This window comes from Schistocerca americana, chromosome 9 (genome assembly GCF_021461395.2).
Source record: "Schistocerca americana isolate TAMUIC-IGC-003095 chromosome 9, iqSchAmer2.1, whole genome shotgun sequence".
NCBI classification, from domain to species: domain Eukaryota; kingdom Metazoa; phylum Arthropoda; class Insecta; order Orthoptera; family Acrididae; genus Schistocerca; species Schistocerca americana.
Window position 1 is genome coordinate 146420531 of NC_060127.1, and position 24260 is coordinate 146444790.

At 40.9% G+C, this 24260-nt stretch overlaps 1 protein-coding gene across 2 annotated transcripts in view; it reads right to left on the bottom strand.

Moving 5' to 3' along the window:
• LOC124551038 overlaps positions 1 to 24260 on the bottom strand; it is a 147178-nt gene that overhangs the window by 22266 nt on the left and 100652 nt on the right. The window contains exons 8-11 of one of the 2 annotated variants that reach the window (XM_047125900.1): positions 14066 to 14178; positions 10281 to 10472; positions 3856 to 3965; positions 2664 to 2889 (exon numbers count right to left, since the gene is read on the bottom strand). In XM_047125900.1, coding sequence (XP_046981856.1) covers positions 2664 to 2889; positions 3856 to 3965; positions 10281 to 10472; positions 14066 to 14178 — 641 coding nt within the window. Of the gene's footprint in view, positions 1 to 2663; positions 2890 to 3855; positions 3966 to 10273; positions 10473 to 14065; positions 14179 to 24260 lie in introns of those variants that run through there. The other variant, XM_047125902.1, reaches the window with a different exon arrangement.

Here is a 24260-nt window from a genome sequence, read left to right on the forward strand (position 1 = left end):
AATTTATTATTAATGTTATAGCACAACCTAGATTTCAGGTTATAAGCCCATTTTCAAGTACACTACTGGCCATTAAAATTTCTACACCAAGAAGAAATGCAAATGATAAAAGGGTATTCATTGAACAAGTATATTACACTAGAACTGACATGTGATTACATTTTCAGGCAATTTGGGTGCATAGATCCTGAGAAATCAGTACCCATACCAACCACCTCTGGCCGTAATAATGGCCTTGATACGCCTGGACACTGAGTCAAACAACCACCTCTGGCCGTAATAATGGCCTTGATACGCCTGGGCATTGAGTCAAACAGAGCTTGGCTGGCGTGTACAGGTACAGCTGCCCATGCAACTTCAACACGATACCACAGTTCATCAAGAGTAGTGACTGGCGTATTGTGACGAGCCAGTTGCTCGGCCACCATTGACTAGACGTTTTCAATTGGTGAGAGATCTGGAGAATGTGCTGGTCAGGGCAGCAGTCGAACATTTTCTGTATCCAGAAAGGCCCATACAGGACCTGCAACATGTGGTCATGCATTATCCTGCTGAAATGTAGGGTTTCGCAGGGATCGAATGAAAGGTAGAGCCATGGGTCGTAACACATCTGAAATGTAACATCCACTGTTAAAAGTGCCGTCAATGCGAACAAGAGGTGACTGAGACGTGTAACCAACGGCACCCCATACCATCACACCAGGTGATACGCCAGTATGGCGATGACGAATACACGCTTCCAATGTGCGTTCACCGCGATGTCACCAAACACGGATGTGACCATCATGATGCTGTAAACAGCACCTGGATTCATCTGCAAAAATGACATTTTGCCATTGTTGCACCCAGGTTCTTCGTTGAGTACACCATTGCAGGCACTCCTGTCTGTGATGCAGTGTCAAGGGTAACCACAGCCATGGTCTCTGAGCTGATAGTCCATCCTGCTGCAAACGTCTTAGAACTGTTCTTGCAAATGGCTGTTGTCTTGCAAATGTCCCCATCTGTTGACTCAGGGATCGAGACTGGCTGCACAATCCGTTACAGCCATGCGGATAAGATGCCTGTCATCTCCACTGCTAGTGATACGAGGCCGTTGGGATCCTGCACTGTGTTCCGTATTACCCTCCTGAACCCACCGATTCCATTTTCTGCTAACAGTCATTGGATCTCGACCAATGCGAGCAGCGATGTCGTGATACGATAAACCGCAATGGCGATAGGCTACAATCCGATCTTTATGAAACTCGGAAACGTGGTGGTACCCATTTCTCCTCCTTACACGAGGCATCACAACAACGTTTCACCAGGCAACGCCGGTCAACTGCTGTTTGTGTATGAGAAATCGTTTGGAATCTTTCCTCATGTTAGCACTTTGTAGGTGTTGCCACCGGCGCCAACCTTTTGTGAATGCTCTGAGAAGCTAATCATTTGCATATCACAGCATCTTCTTCCTGTCGGTTAAATTTCACGTCTGTAGCAGGTCATCTTCGTGGTGTAGCAATTTAAATGGCCAGTAGTGTACATTACTGATTCCCAAAGATGATAATACATATGTAATCATGAAGTCAAGGCAAAGATAATCTCAACTTCTTAGGTATCAATCCATAGTTTAATGTACACTTACATCAATGACAATTTTTTTGACAAATTACATCCATTGTTACACACTCACCACTTATACTACAAAGACCGGACTAAAGTTATGTATCAGCTAATATATTTTTAACTATAATGGGCTGGGGCCCACAGTTTTGCTTCTATCCTGATCACAACCCCAGTATGAGTAATAGCATATAAACGACATACACAGAGTGAAAATGCAGACACAAATATATGAAATTTCAAGACATCACTAACAGAGCAACATACAAGTGTTTTCTAAGCATTGTGTCATTTTTTTTCATTTTGAGTTCTAACTGTTTACAGTGGAACAATATGGTTTCCCTCAAATGTAGTGTTATGTTAGGATACCATACTCTGAGGCTTATAAAACCACATCTTCATTTTGGTACCAAAAGTAGCTGTGAACGGAGTTAGAATGAAAAACTCACTAGTGTTTTTAAGAGAATTTTTGCTTATATTTTGTGTCTTGCACACAGAATAATCTGGTGAACAAAAGACCACATAGTTTAGGGCTTCTACTGTGCAATTATAGCTCCCAACGAACAAGGAAGTTCACCAACAATCGGAGCAGTTGTGGCAGCTGCATAAAGGAACCAAATGGATAAAAGCAATGTGTCTGATCATTTTACGGACCCATAACAAAAATACAGAAGAGAGTTAGCATTTATTTGAATTATTCTAGGTCTTTGGAAAACAAAGAAAAGTAGCTGATTAGTAGTTGCAGCTATGCATAATATTACAGTGAACTACTACAATAAACTTTGAACTGAACTGACATACAATAGAATGCAAAATAGAATCCTTTTTCTAAAAGGAAAACATTGGAGCATTAATTGGAAATGAGGTTTGCAGGGTTATCCATTTAGAGTAATGTCTGAGTAATATTGGATGCTGGACACAGGAAAAGTTGAGGTTAATCCACAAAGTCTTTTCCTAGCAGACAAATAGTAGCATTAAGGGCATAAAGGGAAATGACCACATGAAAATCCGTGACCAAGTAGTTTAACAGTCTTTTTATGAAAACATTAAGGAAGACCAACCAGGGCATAGAAGACAGGCTCCAGGAAGTCAGGCAGTAGTGCCTTGAAACTCTTCTTGCCAAGAGCTTTTGCCAGCAGTGGGAGCTGCTTACACACGGTTTCCAGTAAGCACACGTGGCTTTCGTAGTGGCGGTACTGGCACGCCTCAGCAGCCAACGGCACGGCAGCGATGACGGCAGACATACATTCTGCTACCTGCGCCAGCTCTGTGAGGAGGTGGATGCACCTATTGGAATGGTAGAGTTGCTATAATATGGTCATGCAGAAGAAAAAAATCTCGTCATTATGGTGAACAAAATAATATGGTATTAACGTGAACTGATTTTAACGTGCCACAGAACAGGTTGCTTAACACGATCAAATCCAAAATCTGTAAATATCAACTGAATATATACACAACATGCTTTATGAGGACTGGAAAGTACTTTAGGTTGTAAGAGTGTAGTATATTTTGAGTTAAGTTTTTTCTAAGTGTCATATGTAAAGGACACCCTACAGAAAGATTATGAACCTACTACAGATATCTCAGTCAAACAACTTACTGATGACAAATGAGAGAAATAGTTATTAACAGTTAAATTATTTTAACAAACTACAACTGACGTCAATAAATGTGTGTGTGTGAGGGAGAGGGGAGGGGGGTGGGGGGTGGGTGGGGGATAAAAGCACAGGGAGCAGAGATAGACAAATGGGGCAAGTGTGGCCATATGTGGAGAGAAGTGTGAATGCAACAGGAACTAGGGCAGACGGGGGAGGGGAGGGCAGGAGGAGGGGGGGCCAATGTGCCATACAAGGGGGACGCAAGGGCAGAGGCAGGGGGTGGGCAGAAGCGACTGAGGAAGTGTTGTGGGGAGGCAGTGGAGTGTGGATGCGGTGGTGTATGAAGGTAGTGGGGGTCGCGAGCACCAAGGATCGGAGGCAATGTGGTGCGGAAGCAATGAGGGCTGCAGGCGACAGGAGCGGTGGCAACAGGAGTTGCGGAGGCAACCCGTTGCATAAACAACAAGTTGCAGAGGTGACTGGATGTGAGGGCGCAGGGTCCGGGGGCAACTAGGGTGGACGCAAAAGAGGTGGTGACTATTCCATAGTTTCAAGTATTACAACACACAGTAAAGTGAAACAAGCATTCTTTTGTGTGAGATGCACATTGTGATGTACAGAAGTATAGAGAAAGGAAGATACTGGTACTGACCCATCAGCAAAGTGCCATGGCAGGGTTGGCTTGTTGAAAGGATTATCTGACCAGCCCGTTGTGGAAGCACTTCGGCCAATGCGCTGAGTGTAAGATGCAGACATAAATATCTGAAATGACAAAAAATTACTGACATTCAAACATATGACGGCTTAACTTGTTGTAACATAATGTTTAGAGGTGGGCTGACCGTTATGAAGTGATTCACTTTTACACTTCAGTGACTTACATAGCCAAAAGCTTGTTTGAGCTTCTTCCTAATCTAAATGGTAATACATGTACCAAACATTCATAATGTAAACTCAGTTTTCACTACATCCTATGAGAACTCGTAAGACCTATGACAACATGTATGCTCTGTGAATCATTACAAAGTGTGCAGTGGAATATTACCGTTGGGTTCATTGTTGGACATTACTTAACCAGGATACCAATTCCTTGAATGTGACCTGTCAGTGATATATCCGTCATATTGTTTACCTTTAAATCTTCTCTTTCTGCACTTGGGTCACTTCATAATGTTGTAGTCCTGCTAAACAGAGCCAATTGTAGCTATTTTGAACTTCTTCACTGTCTGCAGGAAAGCACAGTGATAATGGAAAATTATGTTTGGTACCCACTAGCTATGAAATCATGTAAACACTTCTTTTCAAAATCCTTCTGTATTTACCAGTCCCCATAACACTTTCAACACATCAATTAAACATTCACATTTAAGCTCTTAATAACCAAACTCATGAACAGATAGGTCGTTAGTATCCCAAAGTCAAAAAGTGAATGAGTAAGTAATTATCTAATTCCATACAGTCTTCTTTTGTTTTTTTCTTCTTTAGAACAACCACCACTGCCGGCCCACTTTTGTCTTCTTAGATATCCACACACCCCCAAATCACAATGTCAAAGTGTAAACGGCTCTCCCACCAGTAAAACATTCACTCTCCATCACGTCTCATGTCTGTACTGTGCTTACATTTGTGTTTCATTTCTATGCATAGATAAAAAATGCACACACAGTATTCTGTCTTTCCTCTACCACTGCTACCATAAATTAAGGTTTCTACACGGCCCTATTTCATTAGCACAGTAGAAAGGGAGTGGGACATGTTGTTACTTTCAACAGCAACATGCACCACCATAGTAGCAGAGGGTACTTTATACTGTCAACACTTCTTTCTTTACCATTAATTAATAACATGTGGAAAGATTGATTGGTTACAAATTTATGTGAAAAGTTATTAATTTAATCTAACATTCATGATGATACACAGAATTGATAAATATGGGCCAAAGAATACTCCTGGTCTCTATTATGAAAGCCCATTTCAAGCAGGTTTTTGCAAGACTATACCACTTTTTCAGGTGCCTGCCAGTTAAATTTTTTCTGCATTTCCACTATACTCTCACCTGCGGCCACTCACAAAGACCTCCTTTGCACTTGCTTAATGTCCTGTTTTACTCCAACCTGGTATGGAAACCAACCCCCCCCCCCTCCCTACTCCAGTACTGGACTGTACAAATGTATTGTCAGCTTTCGTCTCCTGAACACAAGCTAAAGTTTTCCAATATCCTAAGGAAGATTACAAGTTTGGCTTTGCCATTTGCCTTATCAACCACTAACATCATGTCATTGTTCCACACTACTTGTACTGAAAAATCACAGATGAACTGTGAGCAACAAAACAAGTAAAGACAACTGCTAAAGGGTATAAGGAGGGTGCTGAGCAGTGGTTAGGCATGTAAACTGAGGTGCAACATGCAGTATGCTTAAGAATATAAAATGGTACACACTGTATGCACATCATGGGAACATTACTGTTCATGAAGACAAGTGACATTAATAAGGAAGATATGAAAAGAAATCAGATATGACAATCACTGCACAAGACAGCAAGATGCTTTTGTGTTATGCGTACAAACACCGTTAGATGACAGAAGTGAACTTGTCACATGGTGATAAAACTGTACATCAAACTTCCTAATACTATGAAATCTATCACAGACATACAAAAAGTCTGAGAGACAAATAAGGACATATCTAGAATACCACTCCACCTATTTAGCAAGAGAATATTTTGGTAACAAGTCAAAGTAATAGGCATTTAAGTTCATTATACACAAATTAAATGTGAAATTCTAGCATTTTACATAATTGCATGCATGAATTTCCTTTAACCTATGAAACAGTGTGCAATCATCCCTGTCTGGTTTTAATCATTATGTTGATTATAACTTGTTTACTTGGTCTCACGTAAAGAAAACATTGCAACAGTTTATTGATCACATGAGCAATGTACATCCCAATATGAAGTTCACTGCAGAAGGAAGGACAGCTACCCTCTTTAAACACCCTAGTTGAGCCACAATTAGGTGGTCAGCTCAGTCACTTGACATATCATAAATCTAGAGGTTTTCAGGAATAACAGCAATCAGTCACCTTTTGCTTGGTTCAATTTTTATTTTATGATATTATACTACATAATATTAATGATATAATAAAAACTGAACCAGAGCAAATGGCAACTAGCTCAACTTATTTCCAAAAACCTTTATTCATCACAGATGCAGACCCACACAGTCTGCTATCTTGATGGGAACAATTTCCATCACCCTGTCCAAAATAGAGCTGTAGTAAATACGCTGACACATACAGCTAGAAGCATACTGGAAGAGAATAATCTCTACGTTCAGACAAAATGGCTATCAGACATGTGAAACCAAGTTGGTTCTCTCCAGAAAATTCAAATTCAAATCTATTCAAGCAACAGAAAAAGAACAGCTGCCAAAATAAAAAAAATGATATAATATTCTCCAGGAAATCTGTGGTACACCACAGAAATCCTCTACAATGACATTATGTACTTCAGCTCTGGTATTGGTTTACCCTGTTGTGAAATATTACACCCTGCTTGGATGAACTGTGTGCACACAAGACCTGTTGACACACAGCTTGACCATACTGTGTGTCTTTCAGCTGGTACAATCAGCCATACACCTATTTCTGGCTACCCATACTTAGTCACATACTGGTATGGAAGTACAAAAACCTACAGAAAAATGTTCACCACCTTGTTCATGCAGACACTCCAACGATTACAAAGAAAGGCTTTTCTATAGTCACCCACCTCTGGAAACTGCAAGGATGTTAGTTGACTACAGCTCTAATATTAATGACTGCTAGAGACACATATGGCAGTTTAATGCTGCTTTGGAACGAATAAGATGTCATGCATTTTGATCGAGCCTTCTGGCTTTGAACTGCCACACAAGACTGAGATGGTTCTTAACCGAATAAGAACCAACACTGGAAGGTGTGCTGGCTCCCTGTACAAGTGGAAGAAAATAACTTCCCCAAGTAGTGACCGTAAAGCCGGGTGTTCACCGTGTAACTCAAGAATGTTCTCTGAGAGCTTTGCTTAGCATCCCATCATAGTTCCTGGTGATGACTAAGTTTTCGTGGCCACTGCCACAATGATTAAAATTCTTCTGGGCATTGTTCTCCATCAACTATAAAACCAGGATTTCGACCATATTACAGTGGTCTTCCTCAGGGCAAGACTGGTTTTGCAGGAAGAAAGATGTCCCTATTTGTCGCAGGCAACCAGTATCAATGCATTATATTTGTGAAACTTTATTGGCCCTAGAATATAACAGGGTAGTCATGATGAGAGGGACAGAGTAGGAAGGAAGCTATTCATGGACTACCTGGATAGTCAACAACTGGTGACAGTCAGCAAATCATGGCTTGGCTTTTGGTACAAAGGAACTGTCACAGAATTTCTGCGCACACCAGAAAGAAAATATGCCCACCAGAAACCAAGCACTGATTTGAAGACTGTCACAAATCACTGACAAGCTGGACAGTCCATGAATAGCTTCCTTCCTGCCATCTTCCTTTTGTCCTGACAAGCCTATTGCATTCTGCAGCCAATGAAGTTTCTGGTGCCAATTGTCTGCAATAAATAGGGGCACTGTTCCTCCTGAAAACCCAGTCTTTTCTGCAAAACACCATTTTAATATGGTCAAAAGATTGGTTTTATAGTTTATATTCAAAGTTTTTATACAATGACACAACACAACATACAGAAGAATCTTAATCATCAAAACACAAAAAGATCAGCTAGCAAAAACCCTTTAATTCTGTGGAGCAACACTGAGTAAAATTTTGGAATCCTAACAGGCATGGGATAAATTTTTTTTTTTTTTTTTTGCTGCCTAACAAAATAGAGAGATGATGTGCTCTGTGAAGGATATTCATGGTCTCATAGTCCCAGGAATTTACAATATAGCATGGGACAGTTTATTCAAACCATTAGACAATGATATACTGAACTATGCTATATACTGAACAATGCTATACTGAACACATAAAGTGCAGAAATCCATAAAAATATGCTGTTGCCATTAATATACTTATGAATATGGACTGTCTTGTTTGAGCAAACACTTCAAACTCCTGAGTCTTGGTCATCAAAGAGGCTGTGGAAATTAAAATATGTGATAACAACCTTAATACAAATACAGGATTCAGACTGCAGGGAGGTGCACATTTCATACTGAGATACTGCACAAGGGTATGTCCACTATTATAGGAGGTTCATTCAAATGAAACCTGGTCAGTGCATCTACCTTTGCCTTAAATGTAAGGTGACACCATGTAACTGCAGGTATGTGGCACCATCTATTGGTAGAGAGACTGGTGCGGGTGCACAGTGCCAGCGTGGTTTCATGCCGAAGAGAAGGTGGTCACACAAATTATCATCAACTACTAAACATGCAGGTGAGTAAGCAGCAACAATGAGGAGTGATTTGATTTTTGGTGGTGGAGGGAGTTGGAGGCCATGAAATGTATCGACAGATGAAGGCTGTTTATAGTGAGTACAGTCTGAGTCGTTCAAGTGTTGTGGAATGGCGCAAACAATTACTTGAGTGGTGCGAGTCACTGGAAGACAATGCTTGTCCTGGACAGGCTCATTGTGTCATCACACCAGAAATGGCTGTGGAAGAGAATGCTTTAGTCTTAGACAACTGTGGAATGACCGTGGACGAGATCCATCGGTTACCGCTCACACCATAATGCATCAATACTTGAACTTTTGAAAAATCTGTGCGCAGTGGGCACCCCACCAACTGATCGCTGAACAGCGCAATACTCGAATGGCACTGTTTTTGAGTCATTTGCAACATTATCACGAGGAGGAAAATCACTTTCTGTTGCCTATTGACACAGGTGATGAAACATGGTGTCACCATTTTGAACTGGAAAGCAAGCATCAAAGCAAGCAGTGGAAACATGACTTCACCACTTCCAAAGAAATCAAAGGCCATGCATACCAGTTCTGATAAGGTCATGATGTCCTCCTTTTTTGACCACAAGGGCCCACTGCTTCTCGAGTTCCTGGAACGGGGAACCACCATCAATGCCCGGAGTTATCAAGCCACTTTACAAAACCTTAGACAAGCCACGAAGTCAAAACGCCAAGTCACGTTGTCCAAGGATGATATCCTCCTGCGTGTTAACCCTGCCCACACATGGCCAATTCAGTGAAATCAACATTGCAGCAGTCTCGGTGGGAAATGGTGGAACATCCACCATACAGTCCTGACTTTTCAGCGTGTGAGTTTCATGTGTTTGGACCACTAAAACAAGCTATTTGTGGACGTCGATTCGCAATTGATGATGAAGTGTGTGACTGGGTCCAGGTCTGGATCCGACAGCAGCCTACTAGCTTCTTCAAGGATGGAATCGACCAGCTAGTGTCACAATGGGATAGATGTGCCAACAGTTTTGGTAACTATTTTTGAGTATATGTACTGTGTATAGTTACATTTTTGAGTTGATAAAATCGTTACCATCACTTTACACCAGTGACTGGGGTTCATTTGAATGCCCCTTATATTTTGCAATGGAAATGACAACTCTACGAGTAATATTTCACTCCTACATCAGTTTTATCTGTGCGACTCCTTCACTTGTTTGACAGTCAGTTGCTGGTAAATACTTTTGAAAGCTAGGATTTTAATGGAGAAGTGAAATGACAAGTGCACCAAGAACTTCCAACACTGCAAATCTTATGTGAAAGACTTCGTGCTTGTATTAGAATGTGCAAATGTAAATAAACACAGTAAAACATTAGGTCCAAGATGTGCAGCGTCATAGGAGATGCCGTACTGTTTGTGATCCAGCAGGCAGATCATGATGATGATGATTATAATAATAATGATAACAAATTATTACATTATTATTATTAAAATAATTTTCTGTTTCAAATACTTTTAAAGCACTGCCATATAAATGATAAAATTTGTGCTGTTTACAAACAAGGAACATGTGTCGCTTCTGAATAGAGTGCTAACTTTTTACATATAGTTTAGTGGACAGATGCAAGCTACAGGAGAGAACTGGTGACAGGCGTGTTACCTCTCACCTGCCTGAGGGGTCGATTGTCGCCAGTGCTCTCGAGTGCCATGCCCACTCCCGCCCCCGCCCCCGCCCCCGTGGCAGGCTGCTGCTGCACACCGGCCAGGCCCTCCTCCAGCAGATGGATGGCGGCCGCCAGTGCATCCGAGCCCAGGGAGCGCACCACACACGCCAAGGCCGCTGCCGCCCCCTGCCGCACCTTTATAAAGGCACAGGTAGACATTACTTGGCTGTCATTCATAAAGAAAACGTGTGGGTTTCCTGTAGTAAATAAGATAAAAAAAGAAAGAAAGATTAATTTCTTTTTACCACTTGTAGTGTCATTACTTTTTTCAGGTTACAGAATTAGTTAATGGAATTTTTTGTGTTATGTTATTTTGGCTTATTTGTTTCATTTTTATTTTCATCTTATTTCACTGTTTATCAGCAGCATTGCGTTGAAAATGAAAATACACCTATCATTTACATTACAGACAGATAGAGCGTTCGATATTTGATTTAAAGGGTGTTCCTATCAAAACTGCATTAGGTGCATATTTTGCATAGTGGAACTGTAATGCAGGCTTTAGTCAAAAGCAGTTAAAGATCTTATACACAGAGGAAAATGACAGATGAATGATTTCTTCTGGGCAGGAACCATAGTGTCAATAAATTTGAAGAAAAACATCATTCCATCAAGCTGTATTTCAAAGTTGTAATTTATTAAGCTGTTACCCACAGCTGTGTTCACATACCTAATCAAATGAAGGATAACTGAAAGCCTCCCATGTCCTGCACATATAGGTACATTGCCTCTCTGTTTGTCATACAGAATTTAAGTGAGGCCAACATCGTGAAACTTCAAGTGATTCACAAGCTAGAAGAGACACGTGATACACAGTGATTAGAATGTGACAGGCTTGTGACTGATATTAGGGTGGAGGTATGGATTAAACGACTTGCGTATTGTATAAACATTGTATTCATGATGGTGAATCATACTGTGTAGAATGTATATACTGAGAAAAGCATTTTCACAAATATGATAACGTTCAAAAGACAAAATATCTTTTACCAGTGTTCAAGTTACCTCCATACATAATCTCATCAAAATCAGTTCAGTGATTTAGTCGTGAAAGTATAACAGACATAGTTACTTTTGCATTTATAATATTAGTACTGATAACTAGTTTCAAGCACTGTACATTCTCAAGTGCATCTAAATACATAACAACATGTTGTAATAAACAAACACAACTACACAACTGCACTGGTTGCAGCATCTTCTGAAAAACAGAGATCACCTACAATAGTTACAGATACATCATCCTTGCCAATGATGTGTGATTGACGCATCACCTCTCATACAATAGCACCAAAAAGCCATGATCTACACCTGAGTATTTCCAAGCACGAGGCTGCTTGCACAACTAATTTCCAGAAGCATTCAGTGTAACCATAACATGAGAGATAATAGGCCAAGCAGCAGTGGCTTCTCCTAAAGTAGATCTTTTTCTCCCAATACATGGGGGTTGTTCAAAAAGTATCCAACTTTTATTTACAAAATCAATCTTTATTCAGATACAATTGTTTGACACTAGTCACCTTCAGTGTGGCCCCCTTCAGCTTCTACACACTTCTCCCAGCACTGCTGCCACTGCTGGAAGCATTGCTGAAATGCCTCTTTTGTTAGGGTGTGCAGGTGCTCCATCAAATTCTGCACAATGTCTTCCCTGTTCTGAAATCTGATCCCTTCCAGAGTCTCTTTCAGTTTATGGAAAAGCCAGAAATCAATCTGTGCTATGTCAGAGGAATATGGAGGCTAACAAACCACAGTCACATTGTGTTTAGCCAAATAGCTCTGAATAAACTGAGAACAATGAGCAAGTGAGTTATCGTGGTAAAGGTGCCAACTGTCTGCTGCCCACAGGTCCAGCCATTTGCCTCTCACTGTTGGATGTTAGTACGTCCTCGGGTGCACTCATGATGGACCATGCCCAGAAGGTGGTCAGCATGACTTTAACATTGCTCAGGTCCTGCCTAACTTTTCTGAGTCTTGGGGATGAGGGATGCTTCCTTTGCAACAAATGGGGTTCAGGGTCATACTGATAACCCCAGAACTCATCACCAGTGATCGCTGTGTTAAGAAAGTTAGGATTACGGTTCACACTATCCAGCATCTCCTGTGCAATCTTCAAACAAATTTGCTTTTGCTCAGTCATTAGCAACTTTAGTAATTTTGCTAAGATCCTCCTGAGATACAAATGTTCTGTTAAAATCGAATGAAAGGATCCGGAACTAATTTTAACCTCATCTGCAAGTTCTCTGATTGTGATTTGTCTATCCTGCACCATCAGGTTCCTTATGTGATCAATAACAACCTTATTTGCGGATATTGAGGCCTACCTGAACTCTTCACTGATGAGCACTCATCTTTAAAGTGGCAATCCAATTATTTACTACAACACTGTGGCTTAAATTTGCACCAAAAAACTACCTAGAAAAATATTTAAAACAGGATAACCACTTCTTGAATATGTAATTAATTCACTCAGATTATTGGTAAATGAAAGCAATTGGAAACTATAAATATTTTGTCTATAGAATTATTATTTAATATTTAATTGATCAGATTCAAAATTTTGCAAATTTTTAGGTAGCAAAGGGTTAAGTTGAAGAAAAATCTCAGTTTTTTTTCTTTTTTATACAGCATAACTAAACATACCAAGCATTACTGATGGAAATAATATATATAAAAACCGTGCATTTAACACATTCCTTCCGGTACTAATAACTGTGTTCCTCACTGTTGGGCAGCACATGTATCCATGCTTTCCTGCAATTAGCAGTGCTGATTTTCCTGTTTCTCACCATAGAGCGGTGGTCATATTCAGATGCCTAAGCTACTATCTTAGTGTATTGACCCTTTATTTTGAAAGTCAATTCTTTTAAAACAACAAGAGATCACATAAAATAATTTTACACTAACTTAATTAGTGATTAAGTGGTATCTAATTTGTTCAGAAACCTTTCTTGTTGAAGGGTCACACAAAATTATATTCACAGCTATTCACTGAACCTGGGTGATAAGTAATGCATTATACGTTAGTGTATTACTAGTACCATAAATCAAAGTTGAGCATGATTTACTGGTAATACATGCTAGCTTGAATATGTAATGGGTAGTGCTATCACATGTTAAAAGCTGTTTGTCTATAATGTTTCTGAAACACTCTCCATGTCAGTCTATGTTGAAAATATGTTATAATGTGAAACAAAAGCCAGTGCTTCATTCTGTAGTTTGTATAAATTCCTGTATCTCTTGACAAAATGCAATAACAAGCTGAATATTTAATATAAATATTTTAAAATACTACATACACTTCTGGTCGAAACATGATGTGTTTTTTTAATAGCACTGTTTAATTACATATTTTACTACTGGTGGCAGGGTATATAAGACAGTCCATCACTGAACCTGACCTTTCTAGATGAAATACTGTGCAGTGCAACCATTATGATTTGGCTGTTCATCTGAGAAGAACTTTTCACATATAATGTACAATGGGGAAAACTGAAAAATTACAGATGTATGATTCTTCAAATAATACCCCAATCTCTTTTCTATAATTAGTACCAGACATTCAGATTTAAAGAAGAATCTACCACAGAATTAATAATATATGGATTCCATTTCCCTTCTTGTTCCCCCTTCTCTTTATAGTTCCACAAGTCTCATAAAATACCAAGCTTAACAGCAAATTGTTTTTCAAGGAACAGGGAGTTCAGAGCTGACACATGAAGGATACTTACCGTTGCAACAGAGTCTTGTAAGCTGCGTTGGAAGAGTGGCAACATCTCCGGCAGAGAACTGCGGCTCTCATCTGGAAAGCAGGATACCAAACTGCCACATGCCATGCAAGCAGCTGAAAGAACACAAGTTTAATTGCATTTCATAAGCTGTGGAAACATATCAAAACAGAAAAGTTTTAGTCACATTAGCATTTTAGAATAAAAATTCAGAAGTAGGCAGATGAAGAAGAAGAAGAAGAAGGAGGAGGAGAGATGGGGAGAGAGGGATAGAGGGGGGGGGGGGGGGGGGGAGAAAAATTTTCACACACAATGTTCTTGTCAATGAATAATCCAAGGATGTCTCACAAACCAAGTAATACACTTGCACTGCTGCTCTCTCTCTCTTTGTTTTCTAAATTCCAGAACTGATTCCTCACTAACCATACTTGACCACCTATCTAAATAAGAAACACAACAAAGAAAACAACTTAACCCACAAACAACATTAGGGCTCCTTTCAGGGATCCAGTCACTTTTTAACAAAGAATTGTTGGACTACAGTCTCAAGTTGTTCCAAAGCACAGTATTAATTCATTTGCTGTGGAGCAAATAAATATCACTACTTAAGAAGAAACAAAAATCTGTGGAGGCATGCAAACTTCTGCAGAAAGTAAGCATTTGTGTGCATGTGTATATGAAGAGGAATATGCCAGGAGATACCTGTATTGCCAAAGAGGAAAAATCATGACAATGAATCTGCCTACTATAATGCTCCTGCTCTCAATGTATATGAAGAATAAGAAAAATTTAGTTGTAATTGCGGTTTATCCTAAAAGAATGAGTTTGCTGCAATACATTTAAAATTATTCAAGAGCAGGAAATGAAATATATTTCATTTTGAACATCACAAATCAATGCTCTTTATGACTGTTGATTATTGTCATTCATTTACTTGCAGGAAGCCCAAGTATTATTATTTTACATACACCATGTAGCATTGGTGACTTCTGGATTAATTACAACAATGAAATTAAGGAATTCTTCCATTTGTTGCATTTTCTTGCACATTTAACATTAGAAACACATCTTTCCACATTGACTGCTCAGTGACAACTTCACATACTGCTAAGCAGAGAAAAACTCCCCACTTACAATGATCGCAAATCAACAAGCATTTCAAACCAAAGATATTGTCACTCAAAGGACATGTGCTACAAAGGTTTTCATAGTTTAACAATTAGTCATCATTCTAGCTTTTATGTTGCTTTTGTACAATCATTACAATAACTTAAAACTATGAAAATTAATTTTGTAAAATGAAATTATTATTCTGACACATTTTTTCATTAGAGTTGGTAAATAAAAAAATAGTAAAATACAAGAAAAATATTAATAGCTGGTTTTCCAGATGTGACAGTATTTCACACATACTGGTTATGTATGTAATCCTTACTTTAATAGTGAATCTGTAATGATTTGTCTGGATTTTGACTGTGAAAATGCCAAGCTGAACTTCTTGATACCACACCACAACTAAAATGAAGAGACTGATACCCACTGAAATGAACTTCGGTCCCAGATACATTACACAACAAATATGCTTTGTCAGTGACAAAATTAAGAAATTTAAATTACAAACTGTTGTAATATCCATCCTATTCACTTGAGTGGCCAGCTGCCTATTTCCACACCTAAAGAAGTTTATGGCTGAGAAGTGTTGTTATTATCAGGTGGTCCAGTGAACCCTCTGCCAGGCACTTAAATGTGATTTGCAGAGTACCCATGTATATGTACATGTAGATCATGCAGAGATTGTGACAGTGCTAGCTGGGTATTTCACAGGTGCACAGGTTATCTAGCTAGTCTGAGGAGGGGACCTTATACATCGGCCATCTTAAATTTTCTTCATACTTATATAAATCAACTGTCAGTGCACAAACATTACCTTTATTAAGCACTACCACACTCTTCTCAAGAATACTAAAGACTCAAATTTGAAGATTTCCAAGTCCTGTTAAGACTGAAAATATTACACAGTTCGAACATTTCAAACGAGACGTCTGCAGCTCAGTGAGTAGTGGTCTAGTTGTGGAACTGTAAAGTTGCCAATGCGATTCTTGCTAGCAGCAACTATTTTATAGTTTTATTTGTAATTTACATTTATTATCAGATTTAAGAGTTAATTAGTGACGTAGGAAAAGACAAATTGCTACCTACCATAAAGAAGACAAGTCATGTCGCAGGTAGTCACAATTAAAAGACACTCACATAAAGCTTTCGGCCACAGTCGTCATCAGTAAAACACACGCACACACGTGCGCATACACTTGCATGCGCGCGCGTGCATGCGTGCGTGCGCATGCACACACACACACACACACACACACACACACACACACACACACACAAATGCTGTCTGGTGGAGTGTGCAGAGACTAGACTCCCAACAGGCACAGCTTCAGGAGGTTGTGGGGCAGGTGTTGGGCAGGGAGGTGGGGAATAATGGAGCAAAAAAGTAGAGGAGTGGGGAAAGACGGGCGGATACATTGGCAAAGGGCTGCAAATAAACAGGGTGGGAGATGGGAATGGGAGAAGATGATGGATAGAGAGGGTGGTTGGAGTGTGTGGGGGCAGCATGTTACTGTAGGTTGAGGCCAGGATAATTACAGGAGCGGAGAAAGTGTTGTATGGATAACTCCTATCTGCACAGTTCAGAAAAGCTGATGGTAGAGGGAAGGATCCAGATGGGTAGATGGGTCGGGTAGTGAAGCAACCACTGAAATCAAGTCTGTTACGTCCAGCAGCTTCTTGTGCCACAGAGTGGTCTACTTTCCTCTTGGCCACATCTTGGCAGTGGCCGTTTATCCTGGTGGACAGCTGGTCGGTAGTCATACTGATATAAAAAATTGTGTAGTGATTGCAGCTGAGTTGGTAAATGACATTGCTGCTTTCACAGATGGCCAAGTCCCTGATGGGGTAGGATGAACCTGTGACAGAAATGGAATAGAAAGTGCTGGGTGGGTGGACTGGGCAGGTTTTGTGCGTGGTTCTTCCACAGGGTTATGATCCTTGTGGTAAGGGGGTTGGGACCGGGAGTGGCATAGGGATGGACCAAGATTATGTGGAGGTTGGGTGTGCGATGGAACGTCACTTTAGGAGGGGGTGGGAAGTATCTCAGGAAGGATGTCCCTCATTTCAGGGCACTATAATAGGCTAACAAAGCCCTGCAGAAGGATGTGGTTCAGTTTTTTCAGTCCAGGGTGGAACTGGGCGATGAATGGGATACTGCTTTGTGGCTGGTTCTTGGGGATGGTAAGAGGATTGGAGGTGTGAGGGCAATTGCCATGAGAGATCTGTTTGTGGACTAGGTCTGAGGGATAGTGCATGTCTATGAAGGCCTCAGTGAGATCCTCAGCATACTGAGCTAGAGAGTTTTTGTCACTGCAGATACACTGTCCCTCGGTGTCCAGGCTATTTGGGAAGGATTTTATGGTGTGAAAGGAATGCAGGTACTGTGGGTGGTTGATTGTTTTAACGTGGACAGAGGTGCGGAAGGAGCCATCAGAGAGAAGGAGGTCAACATCTAGGAAGGTGCCTCACTGGGTTGAGGAGGCCCATGTGAAGTGGATGGGAGAGAAGGTGTTGAGGTTGTGAAGGAATGAAGATAGGGTGTTTTGACCCTGAGTCCAGATCATGATGATATCATCAATTAACCTGAACTAGAACAGGGATTTGGTGTTTTGGGAGGCTGGGAAGGTCTCCTCTAGATGACACATAAAAAGGTTGGCATAGGAGGGTGCCATGCAGGTGCCCATGGCTGTGTCGTGGATTTGTTTATACACCTTCTCTTCAAATGAGAAGTAGTTGTGGGTTAGGATAAGTTAGTTAGGTGTATGAGGAATGAGGTAGTGGGTTTGGAGTCAGAAGGACATTGGGAAAGGTAGTGTTCAATAGTAGTAAGACAATGGGCATGAGAGATGTTAGAAGTATAGGGAGGTGGTGTCAACAGTGAAGAGTAGGGATCCAGGAGGTAAAGGGGTGGGGATGGTGGAGAGTCAGTGAAGAAAGTGGTTGGTGTCTGTGACATGTGAGGCTATATTACGGACAATTGGTTGGAGGTGTTGCTCACTGAGGGCTGAAATTCCTTCAGTGGGGGCACAATAACCAGCCACAATGGGGCATCCAGGATTGTTTCGTTTGTGGATTTTGGGGAGCATGTAGAAGGTGGGTGTGAAGTGTCACAGGCTGAAGAGGGAAACAGATTCAGGGGAGATGTTCTGGGAAGGGCCTAAGGCTTTAAGCAGGGATTGGAGTTTGTGTTGGACTTCTGGAATGGGATCACTCTGGCCGAGTTTATAGGCTGAAGTCAGAAAATCGGCAGAGGCCTTCTGCCAGGTAGTCATTACGATTCATAACAACAGTGGTGGAACCTTTGTCTGCAGGTAGAATGATTAGGTCAGGCCCATCAGGGGCCAGGCCACCTGTGAAAGCAGTCTGTCATTTACCAGCTCTGCTGCAATCATTGCACAGCTTTCTGTATTGGAATAACTACCAACCAGCCGTCACCAAGATGAATGGCCACCAACAGCAAAGTGAAGCACCCTGTGGTACAACATGCAGCTGAACGTAACACAGCCGGCCGCGGTGGCCGAGCGGTTCTAGGCGCGCAGTCCGGAACTGCGCGACTGCTACGGTCGCAGGTTCGAATCCTGCCTCGGGCATGGGTGTGTGTGATGTCCTTAGGTTAGTTAGTTTTAAGTAGTTCTAAGTTCTAGGGGACTTATGACCTAAGATGTTGAGTCCCATAGTGCTCAGAGTCATTTGAACCATTTTTGAATGTAACACACTTGATTTCAATATCTGCTTCATTACTCAAGCCATTTGGATCCTTCGCTCCACCACCAGGTTTTCTGAATTGCACATATGGAGCTATCCTTACAATACACTCTCTGCTCCTGTAATTATCCTGGCCTCCACCTACAGTAACATGCTGTCCCCACACCCTCCACCCAACTGTTTCCACCTCCTGTTCTATTATCTTCTAGCCATTCTCATCGCCTACCTCATTTATCTTCAGCCCTCTGCCAATACATCCATCCATCTTTCCCCACTCCTCTCCTTTTTTGCTCCTTTTTTCCCCACCTCCCTGCCCCAGAACCTCCTGACACTGTGCCTGTTGGCAGTCTAGTCCCTGCACACTCCGCCAGACAGCATTTGTCTCTCCCCCCACCTATACACTACTATCCCTTCCCCTTCCTAACCAGATTGCTGCTTGCATCCCATGTGATAGATGCATTCTGGCCCGAGGTGCTGAAGTTTGTGGTCCGGTGTTCATGAGGTGTGCTCGCTTGCTTGTGTGTGTGTGTGTGTGTGTGTGTGTGTGTGTGTGTTACTGACGAAGGCTGTAGCTGTAAGTTTTATGTGAGTGTCTTAATTACACGTCTGCAACAGGACTTAAGTAGCATCTGTCTTTCCTACACTGTTGATATCCCTACCTGGAATTTCCACCGTCTGAATAGTTAATTAACAAATACTGAATCAAAACTAAGAATAATAATTATGATAATAATATGATTTTTGTTTTTAATTATTAATCACAGGAAAATGCAATCTGCTCTATAGTGTAATGTGCAATGCATCAACTTGTGAGACAAGAGGTGTGCCAGACACAGTTCAAATAGTACACCGACCAGCCTGTGTATGGATTTTAGTCAGTTTCCCACATGCATTTAGGCAAAAGGTGGACTGTTCCCTGCTATAGCACCTTTTCGCCAGTTTCATGAACAAGGAGAGGAATGGCTCAAGTGGTTGCAACAGTTTGAAGCCCACGTACTTGCTCACAATGTATCTGGTACTGTGAAACTTCTCTATTTCTTGTCCACAGGAGGAAGTGCAGCGTTCAGACTTATTCAGAAGCTATTCCCTAACGCCACTCCGAGTGGACTTTCACATGTTCAGGTTGTAAATTCGCTAACTATTATGACCAACAAACGAATGTAGTAGCAGCTAGGTATCAATTCTGTAATTGCATGACACAGTCAGAACAAACTTATCATGAGTGGGTAACAGGCTTTCAGGGTATGATGAGGAAATGCAAATGCAAATGTGCTTGTGGTGCCTTATATTCAGATATAATGCTGCTTGATGCGATCATGTACAATGTAACTAATGTCAAGCTTAGAGAACAGATTTTTAAACAGTCCAATCCATCATTTCAACATGCAGTGCAAACACTAGATCAGTACAATTCAGGTACAGGTGCCCTGTCAGCCGGTAAGTTTGAGCAGCCACCAATTTGTCAGGTTGAGTTGTTCCTTTCTAGTGACTGGCCCATCAGGCAGCAACAGCTGCATGCACCACTCTATGAAAACACTTCTCTAAACAAGCGGTTATGCGGGTGAATAGAATTAAGTCATGCCCTCGGAGCTATTCATAGCACTAACGCCAAGACTGTCAGTCACGGCAAGCACAGTTCCCCACAGTCATTTAACGAACAAAGTAAGAGCATAAGGACTATCAGACCAATTGTGTGATTGGATTGAAGAGTTCCTAGATAACAGAATGCAGCATGTCATTCTCAATGGAGAGAAGTCTTCCGAAGTAAGAGTGATTTCAGATGTGCCGCAGGGGAGTGTCGTAGGACCGCTTCTACTCACAATATACATAAATGACCTTGTGGATAACATCGGAAGTTCACTGAGGCTTTTTGCGGATGATGCTGTGGTATATCGAGAGGTTGTAACAATGGAAAAGTCTATGGAAATGCAGGAGGATCTGGAACGAATTGATGCATGGTGCAGAGAATGGCAATTGAATCTCAATGTAGACAAGTGTAATGTGCTGCGAATACATAGAAAGAAAGATCCTTTATCATTTAGCTACAATATAGCAGGTCAGCAACTGGAAGCAGTTAATTCCATGAATTATCTGGGAGTACATATTAGGAGTGATTTAAAATGGAATGATCATATAAAGTTGATCGTCGGTAAAGCAGATGCCAGACTGAGATTTATTGGAAGAACCCTAAGGAAATGCAATCCAAAAACAAAGGAAGTAGGTTACAGTACACTTGTTTGCCCACTGCTTGAATACTGCTCAGCAGTGTGGGGTCCGTATCAGATAGGGTTGATAGAAGAGATAGAGAAGATCCAACGGAGAGCAGCGCGCTTCGTTACAGGATCATTTAGTAATTGCGAAAGCATTACGGAGATGACAGATAAACTCCAGTGGAAGACTCTGCAGGAGACACACTCAGTAGCTCGGAATGGGATTTTGTTGAAGTTTCGAGAACATTCCTTCACCGAGGAGTCAAGCAGTATATTGCTCCCTCCTACATATATCTCGCGAAGAGACAATGAGGATAAAATCAGAGAGATCAGAGCCCACACAGAAGCATACCAACAATCTTTCTTTCCACGAACAATACGAGACTGGAATAGAAGGGAGAACCTTAGAGGTACTCAAAATACTCCCCAAATTCCGCCACAGAGAATACAATACACAAAGAATTAAAGTACAATAAAATATGGAACAAAATTTACACGATTCATACATATACTTTGTTCCCACATTCCCTCCTTTAGGGTACCTTGGTGACTGTGCCATCAAGAAGGGCACCATACCACAAGGGCACCATACCACATAGTTGAATAACACAACATAATTTCCCAAACCACAAAAAAGCAGGCCACACACTGAACAGGAATAACAATCACTCCAAACTGTAAGTATTTACAATAATTTAAAATTTGGTCCAAAAATATGAAACATCACACAGAAAATATGATACGACATTTCACATCTTTGTCCAAAATTTTAAATTACATTTTTGTGCAATTAGTACTGACAAATTAAAAGACATCCTTTTTATTAAAAAATTACAAATCAATATCTGTTAATTAACACTTAAATTTGATAATAAATAGTTAAGATGACAGTTAGTAACAGTTGCCACTAATCAGCTCAGTGACATCATAGTTGGAGGACTAGGATACACGCACTCAGCTGCAGTAGGGTCTGTTAAAAATGTTGGAAATGTTTTATTCTTAACATTGCCTGGAATCTTTAGAGTCGATTTGTTTGAGGTTTTCATGTACATATGAAGAAAATCTAAGTGTGCTAATCTGCGAAGTTGCCTTATGGGTGTAATTTCAAAATTTTCTCTCTCATCAAAGTCCCACAATTTCTCACGGTCTACATTATGCAGCAAAATCGTTGCCTCAACAGAGATTGTTTGTTTCCCAAATGTCTGATAGTGAAAATGCCCCCTACAAACAAGATGTGTGTAGCCAGCAGGAGACTTTGGTGGAGAAACTTCCTGTTCGGAGCTGCTAAGGAGAACTGGCTCAGACTGCTCGTTCTCTCTTGTACTGGCTCTGTGCTAGTGAGGTTGTGCTTCCTCCCTTCTCCTACATGGGCCTAGCTCCCAAATGCTCAGTCTGAAAACGTGAGTACCTTCTCGCTCCACCAAGACTGGCTGATGGCCTGGCAGACCACTGGAGTGTACCTTACTGTAAACTATAAAGGAATAAACCAGTATTCTTGAGAGTACCTCTTTGCCTTCTCCTTTATCCCACCCCCATTATGTCCACTCCTAGCCCATTCTGACTAGGTAAACATGCTATACCTGTACACAGAACTTCTAGAATTCCCTTCCATGAGTGGGATCAACTTATGGGAAAAATATCTAACAAGGGGACCTTATGGAGTCATTCTCTTTGATTTTATTCATACTTATAGGATTTGAACATCAGTGTCTGAACATCAGTTTCAGAAAAGAGTATGACATAACTATAAAAAAGAAAAGAAAAAAAAAAAGCAACAAACATTTTTGCAATTTTATACTAAACTTTAATTTATTGTGATACTTCAAGTTTCATGCAATTAAAACTAAAAAAAAGTAAACTCCATGCTCAGTCCCTGAAAGTTTGCTGTATCAAGTGGCCACCATGTATCCTCTGTATGTGACACGTGGATTCAGTATGGAGGGGCATTGCACCAGCACTCTGCTCTCCCAGTCATTGATGGCTTTCTAGATCTTGGAGCCACTACTTCTCATTCGAGTAGCTCCTCAATTAGCATCAGAAGGCTGAACACACTCTGTTCCAGTCCCCTTGGCATGGAAAAATTCCCGGCACTACCTGGAATTGAACCCAGTTCCTCTGCACAAGAATCACATGCACTAAACGCTCAGCTGTGGAGGCAGATCTTTTCAGCTGATCAGTAAGTAAAGAAAAAAGCTATAAACTGTAATAAAAACTATGATTCAATTGTTCTGAATTAGTATCTCCATCTGTCAATAAACACAAAAAAGAGCTGTAACCAGTGAGAACTGGACCAGTGAATGCACAGTCAGCTACCAGTTATTCTGTTTAAATGCTCGAAGTGTTTTACCTTTAACAGTACCCAAAAATAATATAATCTTCAAAGCTGAATTTTTTAAAGACTGCATCATACACATTCAAATTCTGCAACTATGAAGAAAAGTGAAGATAGCTACTCCGTAAGGTACCTTGCAAGAGTGTGAATGTGTGAGTGCGCATGCGTGTTTTTTCTCTACTTCTGATGAAGAAATTAGTCTGATAGCTAATAATACAGCACACAGCGATCTTTATCAGTGGGCCTGTCTGCCACTCGACAGTTTCTCTATGTGGTGTGTAGCAATCTCCTCTCTTCAAATTGTTGTTATATATAAGGCTTGGAAGAAAAGGCATACATGTTAATCACATCTGTTGCACTAACACACACACACACACACACACACACACACACACAGGGAGAGAGAGAGAGAGAGAGAGAGAGAGAGAGAGAGAGAGAGAGAGAGAGAGGGGGGGGGGGAGATAGAGAGAGAGAGAGAGAGAGAGAGAGAGAGAGAGAGAGAGATTTAAGAGGTCTAGGTTTACTGTTTTTCTGATTTTGATCTGCCAATTAGTGCTGTACAATACACTGTTTCTTACATGACACCTGTCCTACTGTAGGCAAGCAAGTGCAGTATCTGCATGTCTACAGTGTCGAGGAACCTCGTTAACTTCATCTGCCAGCCCACACTACAACTACAGTTTTTTAAACACTAAAAATAACAATCACTGGTCAGACATGTTAGAAATATTCAAGAGGAAGAACACATGGAGGGGTGCTATTTCTATGTTAGTATTAAATAACTGATCATTTTGTATGACATCTGCTGTAATTGCTGTATAACAATTAAGAAGCCTGA